Genomic DNA, 13,242 nt, shown 5'->3' on the forward strand with positions numbered 1-13,242 from the left:
CTTCTCAAGTCTGATTTTTCAGTCAGTTTCAAAATACTAAGAATCTGCAGTGTTTCTAAGGTGGTTAGCTCCTTTTTTTTTCCCCTCCCCTTTTTTTTTCCAACTGGAGAACATTTTGAATGTTAGATTATAAGCAAAAATGCAGTTAGCATGCATGAAAACTGCAGTGAGGGGGTTTTGTGATTATCCTTGGACCTTGTATTTGTGTATCATTTGCATAAGTTGTTGTTCCCGTGCTGAAAAGTTCCAAGTTTAGCATTGTAAGGTACTCATTTAAACTGGGTTTGTTTGTTTGTTTTTTTTATTAGATCCATACAGCTCAGATTGATAATACAGGGGCTTTTTAACAGTTTAAGTATTGCAAATGATTAGGTATTTAGTTTTACTGAAATAGACTTCCATACTATTAGAAGTATGGAATAAAAGGAAAATATAAGCTACTTAGTCTAAAATTCACATGCAAAGGGTGCAGAAATGGCATCAATACAAAGTGAGGGAGCCCTAGGTTGTCTTGCATTCTTCCAAAACTTAAAATTCTGTAAGCCTCAAACCTCTGTATAGATAAAATAGACTTACAGTAATACAAATTATCTTCCAGTGCTCCAAGGCCTTTGCCCCACAGCTAGAAAAAGCCATTTGGAGATACCTCCAAAGTGTTCCAACAGCGTTCACAATGTTAAAAGCTTATATTGAACAACGAAGGAATAAACAGATCAAATTTGAGAGCTCTAATTGTGTAACCCTGGGGACAATGAGAAGACAATTGGGTATGAATTGTTCTACAGAACCATGGACTTGAACAATTCACATCTGAACTATAAGCCATATGGTGGGGCTTCTCCTACTGTCATCAAAAGCAAGTAATTGAATAAAGTACACATAAATTATACATAGATTCAAGACATATCCTACATGAATGAAGGAAGTCCAAGGATTTTTGTTGGAGGAAGCTAGCATACACCAAGATTTTTCACCAGTGATCAACAGTCTCCATAATAGTGGAGTAACAATAGAGAGAGAAAATAGAGCTGTTTAGAATTATGTGCATAGGTACTCTAGGAAATCATATGCTTCCTAGTGAAAATTATTCTAATGGATACTAATCATATTTAGTGGTTTTGTGCTTTGCAATAAAAGGACACTTTATGAGGTGTAATTAGGACTAATTATTTTTGCAAAGTGGCAGAGGTTCAGATTGTTAATGACTTCCACTTTCCATCATTTTTCCATCTACTTGCACCTGAATCTAGTTTGAAGTAGCTTGCAAGACCTTTAGGGCACACTTGAATCTCATTTCTGAGCACTGACAAAATACTGATAATAATGTAAATGAAAACCTAGTTCATACATAGGCCTCAGTAAGAAATATCCCTGTATTATATATGCCAGCAATGTAGCATAGGCTTGCTACCCTGTTCCTTACTGTTTTCCTTTTTAATTTTCTATTATTTTCGGTACACAATGGGCAAGTAAGGCAGCAAAACTACTACTACCTGTAAGTAAACTGATAAGTTCATAGCCTTTAGTTTCTGTGAAATATTTTGCAGAAAGTTCAATACCAGAACTGTTGACAAACTGGAAAATGCCATCTTAAAGGAGATTCATAGTTTCGTCACAATTTTGATCACTTGAAGCTTTATTAAGGAAATAACCTATCTTTCCAGTGAAAGTAAACAAGTCCAAATACTCATTACAGCCCATATTTGGATTTGAAAGGACTGAGGAAAGTAATTGTTAACAAACATGCAAAATAATACATGCACGCATCAGAGCAGGCAGAATAAAGGCAGTAAACTTTAGACAAAAAGTAGTGCCTTAAGCCTGCACGAAGGTTACGTGACCAAGGCAACGGGATCCAACACAGAGGGCAAGGACCAGACACATCTTGTGTGGCAGAGAAGCCCCAAACCAGAAAGCTCCACAGAAGCCTTTTTCGTGTATATTCACCCACATCAGTGACGTGGCGCCTTACATATGCAGCACTTCCGAAACATTTTCACTTCTTTAATTACAGTACCTATAGAAATGTTATTTCTCTATTTGAATCACAAACCGCGCAGTTCGGGATGAACCACCGGCTGCTGCACGTTCGCTCTCTATTGCAGCATCATAAACCAGCCGCACACATGGTTCTGCACGGCAAACCCGCCCCCCCTCCTTCCCTTGCACATCCCGCGGAGAGGCCCCGTCCCCCACCGTGCCAGCCCCTCGCTGTGCCACGCCCTCAGACGGAGCGTACAAAACACCAACCCAGTCCACCTGACTTCGCCGTGACCCCGCGGAGGGTCTCTAACTGAGGGGAGAGGCGGGCCGCGACCTCTCGCAGCCAATCACCAGCCGGTCTGCGGAAGACAGACGGCGTCTATAGCCAATGGCTGTCCGGGTGCGGCGCGCGGCGCGGCCCCGCGGGCGGAGGGACGTGGGGGGATCCCGACCCGCCCGACGCGTCACGACGGGGCGGGGCGGGGAGAGCGGCGGGCACGATCGGCCAATAGGCGCGCGGAGAAGACTGACAGACAGGTGAGTTGCCCAATGGGAGGGCAGTGGCCGTTAAAGGGCCGGCGGCCCGGAGGGGAGCGCCAGGCGCAGGTGAGCGGGGAGTACGTCCCTCGGGGACCGGGCGGTGCGGGCGGCGGCACCGGGCGGGGATGGGGCGGCCGCTGCCTCTGCGGTGTGCGGGCACCCCCTGGCACCTTCGGTAGGGGTAGAGCGGTGCGGCTCCGCCGCTCTGAGCCCCTGGGGGCGGCAAGGCGATTGTCCTCCGCCTTCTCTCCCCGCGGGGAGGCTCCGCTCCTCTTCCTCCTGCTCCCGGGAGGGTCGCGCGGCCGTGCCGTCCGGAGGGACCCTGGGTTGCGGTGGGAGCCGCGGGCCCGGCTGCTCCCCAGGGTTCAGTGGCTGGGGCAGCCGTGCCCCCGCCTTCTTTTGTTGCCGCCTCACTCCCCGCAGCGCTCGGGTGGGACCGGGCTGGAGCTGGCGCCTCACCCGGGGCTGTGCCCGCACCGGTCCCTCCGAAACGCGCCCCCCGCCGGGGAGGGGGTTTTATGCCGTTCGTGGCCGTGACTGGTTCAGAGGAAGGGGAACGTCAGCCTGATGAGTCTCTGGATTCATTAGCCTGAATCCACAGCTGCCTCCCATTCTCTGTGCCTCTCTCCTCTCAGCTTCGTTAAATGGTCCTTTTAGGTGGTGTTGGTTCCCTTCCCTGCGTGCCTTTTCGTTTGTGCAAACCGCGCACTTTTTGCAGGGGGGGATGTGTTGTCCAGCACTCAGCCTCTCTGTACAAAACCCTAAGTTGCGCCAAGTCAACGTAGCCATCTGTTGGGAATCACATACGAAGTTTTCTAGAAATCCCCAGGTTGTAGTATCCAAAGATACTCAGACTCTCGAATCTGTTTAAAAAAACTTAGAAGTAGCAGGTCCTCCTAATTTAAACTTTGTTTTTTTTATTCAAGCATAAGCCCTGAAAGTTAAAGAAAAAAAAAATAAAGGGACTATCAAGACATCATGTTTAAAAAAGTCATGATTTTCCTAAAGAATAATTCTAAGACTGTTGATGCTAGCAGCAGTCCTTCGGTCCTGGTGAATGCAAGGATGTTTTTCTTTGTTTCCTTGTTTATTTTGGGGGGCGTTGGTTAATTTTTTTTGTTGGTCTAGCACTTAGACAATAAGGTGTGAACAGAGGAGACAGAAAAGACAGAGGCAGAATGTGGATGCCTCTGCCGTTAAGTATGTCAAAGATATTCAGTATGTGTATGTTCTGCCTGCTTAGGGAGTTTGCAGCTTAGTTTTACAATACTTGTTTCATTTCAACTCTGACAAATAGTTTCTGTTTCTTTAGTCCAGCGGTGAGGACCTTTGTGACATTGGGCTGCTTCTGGCCTGACAGGACTCTGAAACTTGTAGCTCCATGTTGCCATCTTTTCTGGAAGACCTTTGAAATCTTTATTATAATCAGAATTGTTTGGTTTTGGTTTTTTTTTCTAGTCATCACTTTGCATTTCTGCACAAACTGTAAAGATATGCAGTTTGCATTTGCAGTTTCCCCCCAGCTTCTTGTACTTCTCCTTAGTGGCAGAGCACAGGAAACTGAGAAGTCCTTGACTTAGCCTAAGCACTGCTTAGCAACAACCAACACATCAATGTGTTATCAACATCTTTGTCACACTAAATCCAAAACACAGCACTGTCCCAGCTACTAGGAAGAAAATTAACACTATCCCAGCTGAAACCAGGACAGTGCTGTATGTCATGTTTTTGTAATTCAAGCTTTTCAAAGTGGTTGTAGGGTAGCTATCTAGAATGTGTACAAATCCTAGATTATTGCCATTCCTGTTTCTTTTGTACTTTGAGCATCTAATAGTTCATTTTTCTGCATTAAAGAGTAATATCCTGGAAAATGTTACGACCCACCCCAGAAAAAGGGGAGAGTAGTAACCCAGGTTCTTATCAATAATTCCCTTGGGGTGGATTAGAGTGGAACGACACTGAATAATCGGTGTCTGAAAACATATATAGGTAGGGTTTATTTTAACAATTTTGTTTTAACAGGTATGTTAGCATTTTGACTGTTGTCATCGATATCATATATCATAGGGATAACCCCTGGGGGGAAAATGCATAAGGGAGAGAAAGGAAAGACAGGATAAGGCTAAGGGAGAGTAAGGGAAATAAAAACTGAGAATGGACAGATGTATATAGTCACCACCCATGGGGTCCAGCGATGACACTTGGTAGTTGCAGCTTCCATGTCTATCAGCTGAAGTGGTGGCCTTGTTCTGCTGGGGGTGAAGGAGGGAAGCCCCCACACTCCAAGAAGTTATGAGTTATTATACCCATGGTCAGTGTCACAGGCCATGCCTCGAGCCTCCAACCTCTCCCTGGGCCCTGCACAGTTTCTGTGTCTGGCCTGGTTCCCACCTTTTTTTTAGATTGGCAGAGGGGGGGATGGGTTGTTATGGGCCATCAGAGGTCCTGCCTTTTCAGGTCTTCACACCTTCAGCTCTGGAGGGAGGGAGGGGCCCGATTGCTTGTCAGAGGTATAACGCAAGTCAAAAACCTGCAAACTTGGCTCTTTACTGGAGGGAGGAATGGGCCCAATTGTCCATCCGAAATGCAAGTCAAAAGCCTGCAAAAGTCTCCTAGAATGCAAAAAAAATTAAACATTTCAGTCTCTGACAAGACCATCTAGCAGTGTCAGAAAATTGAATATCCCAAACCTTAGGTTTAGTTAGATAATAAGGCTTTATAGTTAATATATCAGAAAGGTACACAGTGCCACAGTGGATTTGAGCCATCCCTGGGAATAAGTACACTGTTAAAACAATTCGCTAACACCCATTTATATTAGTAAGATGGGAATCGTCCTTAATGAGGCCATGTGCTTTTAAAAAGGAAAGAGTTAGAAAAGGCAAAATGTCCTTTGCTATTGGAAGTTAGTAGTTATGGGTTTTAAAACAGATAGGTTTTGCTGATGTTTCACTGGGAAATTCAGGGCTTGTATTAGACCTGTTCAAGCAAAAGTTAAAAAAAGTCTAAAATAAAACTTTACCTAATAAAGGAATTGGATGCCAGTAGTTTCCAAGTTATTATTGTAGTTCTTAAAGGTCATGTCCTTGGCTTATAGCATAAAATCCAAAACCAAGATTAGACACTTCACGAAGAGTGGCTAGGGAAATCAGTCAGGTGGTGGAAAGCACTGGCACAAGGAGCAGTGAGGCTGACCCACAGGGTAACCTGACATTTGTGTGTTTTAACTCTCAGCCTTCTCTGGGGCTAAGGACAAAGCTTGCCTGTCTGCATTTTCTGTGTTCATGTAGAACTATATTTAGAAGATGATGAAAATTTGATTTGAAAACCGAGGTGGTTTTTTTTTTCCCCCTGTGTTTGTGCCCATACTGGCCTGCTGTACTAACTTTGAGAAATTTAGGGAGGGCCAGGGTAACTCGAGATACCATATGAGTCTCTAAAATCTTGTGGTTCCCTGTTATTGGGAATGACCAGAACCTTTTTCACGTAGCTGGGACTAAGTAAAGGACTTAGCCACTGTATACCTTGAGATGAAAAGTCTGCTGTTTAAGTATCTTAAGAGAAAATTAAGCATCTACTGGTACTTTCAGGAGTTTAGTTTGATGTACCCAACTGGCGAGTACTTAGGAAAGTTTGACCCATTTTCCCATAGGCAGCAAAGTACTTGAGTGTTTGCTTAAGTATTACTTAAAACCAAACCTGAAATTCTACTGATTTCAGTGGAGATAAGTGTGACCTTATAAACAGAGGTTTAATGTCCTGGTAGCGACAAGTCAGAAATGCTGTCGTTCTTGTGAAACTCATGTTGTACCTGAGTACTCTATGTGGTTCTTTATACCTGGAAGACCAACTCAGGATGGATACCTCTGTATCTTTCACACACACTCCCCACCTTGAAAACTGGTAAGTGCAAATGTATGTGTTTCTAAAGCCAGTATGAAGATACAAGTACTTGATCATTCCCCAGTAACCAGCAATCACTATATATTTATCAGTCCAGAATAATTGCCTTGTAAATGGTGAAGATTATAAAAGTGTTCTAAATTTGTTCTGTGTGCAGGTAACTTTCCTGAAGAATTTACTTCCTCAGCGACTTATCAGAAGGTTTAAAAAAACCCCACAGCCAAAGACTTTACACAAGATAAACTTAGAATTTCATGCATAAGTCAAGAAATTCAGTTACAATAATAACAGTAAAGCACTACTGCTGTAATTTGTGTTTGAACAGCTCAGCAAGTACCAAATAAATTGATTTACTGACAGAGGAGTAAATATGATTCTGCTTTCTTGATATCTTTTTGTGATAAGCTTATAATAATCAAGGTTAATGGATATGCTTAAAGATCGGATAAAAGGTCTCAGAAAAAAGTTATGTAATTTTAGCAGTTACAGTGCTGTGTTCTGGTATGAATCTGATTTTCTAAATTGCCAACATTTTTTTCACTACTGGTCATGTCAAGTTAGGGGTCTGCATTAAAGCACTACATTACATTATTTTTTTAAACAATTCCCTTTTCTCAAAACCAACTAGAATTTTATTTTCGGAAGGGTAGAATATTTTGCACATCCCAAACAGCAACATGCAGCTTCCTGCTTGAGTCTGAGGAGTCCAAAGTGCTGGGTAGCTGCACAGGAGAACTGGGGACTGGTGTATGCTAATACATGCTCATGCTATGCAATTGATTTCCTCTTGGGACTTGGTTTTGCATATTTGCTAGCTAGTAATCATTGGAAGTAAGTGGCTTGACAGTGAGAACGGTACTGTAATGAGGAAAAGTAGTAAAGCAGTTTTCTAAATGCAGCATTTTAAAAAATACTTGATGGCAGCATGCTTGCATGTTGGGTATGGAAAGATGTTGCTTGACATGGAAAATTGCAAGTGAGCCACTTACTGACAGTCAGTCATGCATATGAGATGAATAACAATATCTACACTACATTATCCCCCAAATGGAGAGTTGTTGTGTTGTGCTGATGTGTATGTTTTAACCAAGTTTAGGGAGAATAACAGGAGAAAAAATGCTTAGTAAGTTAAGAATCCTGTGTAGCTCGGGGAGGGGGTGGGGTAGGGGTTTAAGAGTTAAGTCCATCAGTCGGTAGCAATTGAATATATAGTTTGCAAGCCATTTACCTTCAGGTGGACAAATGTCTATACTGCATGAACAGTGAACAAACACAGCTTCTTGAAACTGTATGGACTGTATGGTAAGTCCCTGGCCTGCTTGGTTTAAAGCCTTCTAAACCTTCTAAAACCACTGTGTGCAGTGGTAGATGGTACAAATGATTGTTCAAAATAATCCTAAATTGGACCCATTACCAAGCAATCTGTGACCATGAACCATTTTTGATTCTCAGTTTCTGCTTTCAGGTTTTGGTTGTTTTGGGGGGCTGTTTGTTTTTTGGTTTGGTTTTTTGTAATACAATCTATGATGTTACTGCAGTGATGTTCATTACTGCATTAATAGTCCCCTGTTTTCTCCCCCCCCTCAGACTGTCCATCTCTGTACAGAGTTTCACACAATCTGTCAGGTGTATTTATGGGGTTTAGTGTTCTCTTCAGCATCAGGGACAGGACCAGCTGTTGCTGCGGGCAGAGAACTGAATGAACTTTAAAGCTGCCATCGCATCTGACATGTTTTGCAGTGTAAGAAGGACAGAGCTACATATAGTGACTTATTCTTAAATCTATTTGCTGTTAAAACATCTCTCGTGCATGACATTTGTTTGAGCTAGTAATTTTATGACATTAAACAGGATTGCTTCAGTTATTTTATTTCTGATTAAGTCAGAAGAGCTTCTAAAATTTCCATTTTCCGTATTAATCTACTTTTTTATGGAAATGGTGTCTCATTTAAAATGTGTCTCAGAAATTTCAGTCTCCTACACACTTGATGTTTTTGAAGTAATGATATAACAATTTCAGCTTCTTTTGGAAATAATGTAGTATTCAAACTGAAATGTGTATGTCAAATTTCAGTCCTAAGCAAATCCCGACTGGCAAAACTCTTAAGAGTTGAAGGAAAATAGCTGTATTTTTGTAATGGAAATATCAAATCAACTATAACAGTTCATGACATGGATATATTAATGGTTGTGTAATTCATAGGACATTAGAGAAGGTATCTATGGCTACTTTATATTCAGAGTCTAAGAAAATGGTTTTCTTTTATCAAATGAACAGTCAGCTCAAAATACGTATTCCTTAAATGATGACTTAGGAGTCAAGTTGCTAAATGAAAATATATGGTGTATACCTTGGAGATTTATGTTGTTTGCTCTTTTTCTCTTAGGAAGCCTGACAAATAGAAAAATACTACAAGTGAAGAGAAAATTCACTTCACGAGAACTGAGCTCTGCTTTCATTGGCTTCTAAATTTATTTATATTAATAGCTGACTAGTGTCAGATCATCTCTGTGGTCTACTGTGGTGAAATTATTAGGTTAAAGCTGGAAAAGATGAAACAATTAAAAAGAAAAAGGAAAAGCAATTTTAGTGTTCAGGAAACTCAAACTCTCCTTAAGGAAATCAGAAAAAGGAGAGAAGTACTCTTTTCAAAGCAACTTAATACAACAATTAATGAGATGAAACGGAAAGCTTGGGAGGAAATAGCAGAGTGTGTCAATGCTGTAGGTGAAGGAGAGCAAAGAACAGGGACAGAAGTGAAAAGGCGATACCTTGACTGGAGAGCACTCATGAAGAGAAAACGTCTGAATGCAAACATCAAAGTAGTAGGTGCTGGGTTTCACCTTCCTTCATCCAATTTAGATGACTCTCTCAATGAAGACATGGATGAGAAAATGGGATTTGCAATTGAATCTAGTTTTGAATGGCAAAATATCACTGACTTCAGAGAAGCCGGTGGATCTTTAACGGAAATCAAAGTAGAAGAGGAAGAGGAGGATCCGCAGAATTTCGAAGTGAGTGACTGACATGCATTAGCTGTGTGCAATATGGCCTTTGTTTCATTTCAGCATAAGGCTGCTATGTTTTTTAATAGTGTCTGTTTCTGGTTTTTTTCTGAATGTGTGAATTAAAGGAACTGTAGAAACAAATATATTTCAGAGAGATGGTATTCAAATCTAGCAGCTTGGAATTGGGTGTAGGTCTTGGATGTTGATTATTGAATTGATATACCTAAAGCTGGAATATGTCTTCACACATGTATTTTCCATTTGTATGAGCCACAGATAAGAATTAGTTCAGTCAATAGAATGAAAATATGCTCTTGAAAGAAACTGGGTATTGTAATATTCAGGCTGTCTGGATGGATGAATGGAGAAGAAAAGTGCACTTCTTTAACAAATGGAAGTATGTGTTACCTGCAGATACAGAAAGAAATAGAATACAGAAAGAAGTAGAATACTGTTTGCATGATCTTAAAATGAACCCACAGGAGATGAAACCATTACTTGAATAAGTCAGTTGGCCATTCTTCTCTTTCAGAATTTTAGTGTGAATTTGACAAGCAGTTGTGGATTCTCTAGATAGGTTGTTACTCCTAGTAGTACTGTGACTGTCCTGGGGAAGGCAGCCAGCTGGAGTCAAGTCAAATGTTGGGATAGTTTTGCTGTGCCTCTACAAATATATAGTTCTCATTTAAAAAAGGGGTATTCAAACAGTTTTTTTTTTTTTTTTCTCAAGTGAGAAGGGTGGGGAAGCAGCTCCTGTCTTAGCTCAGTCAGTATATGTGCTGGGAAGAAATCAGCAGAAGCTGTTAAATGGTAGTGAGACTACTGTCAGACAGTGCTGAAGAACAGTGTCTGTCTTCTACTGAGAGCAGTGATCCTAACCATCTCATCATCTGCATCATAAATAGCTTTACAGCAAATGTGGTAACACAGAACGGTTAAAGTCCTGTGTATAGACCCACTTAATGGAGTTGGAAGGGTTAAGAGCATGTGAAAAATGTCAGTGTTAAATGTTTCATAAAAAATGGAATCCTTAAGTTAGTGAAGGTTGGGTTAGTTTACATACCACATAGCCTATGAATCCATCTGCTCTGATAAATAATTAGTCACAAAAAATTCCTAGTGGCTTCCCTAAATGTCAGTCAGGTCTATGAAAAGTAAGAACAACATATGGTCTCGTAGATCCATTTTTCTATCAGTGGTTCTGAATGATCTGTAATAACTGTACCATGTTTTCTGTATGTTCTTGCATGTCCACTGACAAGCTGATTTTGCATTTTTCATTACCAGGTATTAACTTGCAGATAAAGTGTGTTTCTCTACCTGTGTAATGATAGAAAAATTTTCTGATTTAAAATGGTTATTTCATAACATGCGAGTTAAACAGTTCTGAGTAGCTTTAAAGATGAAAAAACACAATATGTTCTTTTCAGTCGTTTGTAACACATTTATTCCGGCATAAAGACTGGAGTGTAATTCTTTTCTGTCATGTTCCTCTGCAGTTTCCTATTGAGGAAGAAGAAGAAATATTGTCATCAGTTTTGCCAGATTCGAAAAAGGAAAATGACCTACCAGACTTCCCCCACATTGAAGAGTTTGGAAATCTAAGCTCTGCTCAAGCTAGGCTAGCCTATGAAGATTCTCATTTGCTTATAAATCTGGAGAAGCAAAAGCTGGATCTGGAGAAACAGCGACTAGACATTGAAGCCGAAAGGTTGCAAGTGGAGAAGGAACGCCTGCAAATTGAAAAGGAACGGTTGCGGCACGTTGACTTGGAGCGCGAGAGGCTTCAGATTGAGAAGGAGCGACTTCAGATTGAATGGGAGAAGCTCAGGCTGGAGACTCTGCAGTCCGAAAAACCTGCCCTGGAAAATGACCTCACCCAAACAGAAAAACCCATCATGCAGCCTCTGGATCTAGAAACTGAAAAGTTAAAACTTGAAAAAGAACGTTTACAGTTAGAGAAAGAGAGGCTGCAGTTTCTCAAGTTTGAGTCAGAGAAGCTTCAGATTGAGAAGGAACGCTTGCAAGTGGAGAAGGAGCGCCTTCGAATTCAGAGAGAGGGTCACTTGCAGTGAACTTCTCAACTAAAGTGTCAATGTTAGTGTTTTGATGTTTCTAAAATAGACGTAGTTCTTTTCTTAATACTGAAACTGTCCTAGAGGCTAAACATTTTTCTGTTCAGAGTTGAACATTATGTTAAACTGAAAAAAAATGGTGCTCAATATGTCAGTGTGCCTGCATAAGTGAGCTAATGTGTGAAATTGCTTTTCAGTGTATCAGAACTAAGTGTTATGTTCTCTTGTCTCCAGTATTGTGCTGTATTAGTTTGGTGTCCTCCTCTTGTAGACATGTTGGGGAGAATCAGGGCTGAACCTTATGCTGTTTTTCACTGTAGTAACAGTAAGGAAAGATCAGAATAAATCAACATATGTTGTGAGGACATGGTGCTGACAATTGCCCATATGGTAACGAAGTATATTTTAGGCAGAACAGAGTAATACAGAGTCATGATGAGATTGATTCATTAAACTTAGTTTCCCCTTTTTTGTTTTGTTTTTTTTTTTCCTGCCCCCACAATTGGAAAAAGAGTTGAAGAGTTTTATAGAAGTTAAAGTGCAAGTTAAATTTGTTGCAGTTGTTTTTACTGTTGTTCCATGGCTTGAACTGAATGAGAGTGCAGAATATAATATTGTTTCTTTTGCATTAAGTATTCATACTAGATAAAGTTACACATCAACCATACCTACTATAAGCTAGACATTTGGTTTCACCAGGTCCTTAATAATGCTATATGGAATATAGCACCTGTCTTAGTGTAGCACAGGGATTTACTGATTGATCAGGCATGCTGTCTGGTGAGTCTGTGATGACCTGCTGAAGGAAATTGCTATACCTGGTTTGTTCGTTGAAAGACAGTAGCTGGTGATGGGAGTCTCAGGAGTGGAGACACACAGGCTGAGCAGAGGCTAAGGAGCACTGAGCTTGAACACGAACATGCTCGTTGCTGGTTCTACCTGGCCAGCACTGAGGTCATGTCTGCAAGGCAGCCAGAAGAGGCTTCTGTGACTGACACCATATAGTATATTTTAATTAGACAGACAGAAATAATCCGTGCTGAAGGCTGTCTATATTTTTCATAAGAAACGTATTCATTTAACAAAAAAACCATCAAGGAAGGAAGCTTTCCATTATTTCATATATGTTTAAATCCAAACTGAGCCAGACTTCACATTTCTCATCTTTCTCCAAGTAGCTATCTTTTGTTGACTCCATTTGAAACTTAGGACTATGAGAATACTAAGTCTAAATATGTGTTGAGTGACTTACGTGAATTCTTGTGCAAGTAAATATATTTATACCACTACAGGTTTACTCTTATTCTGCAAAGAAAATGTTATTTTTTTATTACTGAAACAAGTGTGCTTCTACAGTGGAAATAAATTTGACTACTACACTCCAAAATAGCTCTTGAGACTGTCTTTCTTAACAGAGGGAGAAGGCTACATTTGAAGAGAAAGCTGGGTACTCAGCACTGCAGCACCCCGAAGTTGCTGGTACCTGTATTCTCTGTGTAGTAAATCAGAGAGATGAGACCCCTCAGAGTTGAAATTAAATCAACCAGCACTTACTTGAGAAAGGAAAAGGGAAGGAGACACCAACCAGCTCGATAGAAATGCCCCAGGGGGAAGTGTATCTGAAATTTTTATTCCTGAATGTGGTTGACTGATGGTGGCTTGATGCCAGGTGCCCCCCCAGAACTGCTCTATCTCTCCCCTCCTGAGCTGGGCAGGGTCGAGAAAATATAAC

The 13,242-nt window shown here is 41.1% G+C and overlaps 1 protein-coding gene across 3 annotated transcripts; it reads left to right on the forward strand.

Moving 5' to 3' along the window:
• The first annotated feature begins 2,490 nt into the window (after positions 1-2,490).
• On the forward strand, positions 2,491-12,897 carry MSANTD4 (Myb/SANT DNA binding domain containing 4 with coiled-coils). Of its 3 annotated transcripts, none has more exons than XM_032679941.1 (3): positions 2,491-2,589; positions 8,814-9,441; positions 10,935-12,897. In XM_032679941.1, exons 2-3 carry the CDS (start codon positions 8,980-8,982, stop codon positions 11,508-11,510), a joined length of 1,038 nt encoding a protein of 345 aa, XP_032535832.1. In that variant the 5' UTR covers positions 2,491-2,589; positions 8,814-8,979; the 3' UTR covers positions 11,511-12,897. The 3 variants fall into 3 exon arrangements, with proteins under 3 accessions (XP_032535832.1, XP_032535831.1, XP_032535833.1); XM_032679940.1 differs by lacking the exon at positions 2,491-2,589 and adding an exon at positions 5,181-8,167; XM_032679942.1 differs by lacking the exon at positions 2,491-2,589 and adding an exon at positions 5,181-6,426.
• Positions 12,898-13,242: the final 345 nt, after the last annotated feature.

The sequence above is a fragment of the Chiroxiphia lanceolata genome, chromosome 2, assembly GCF_009829145.1.
Source record: "Chiroxiphia lanceolata isolate bChiLan1 chromosome 2, bChiLan1.pri, whole genome shotgun sequence".
In the NCBI taxonomy this organism is placed as follows: Eukaryota; Metazoa; Chordata; class Aves; order Passeriformes; family Pipridae; genus Chiroxiphia; species Chiroxiphia lanceolata.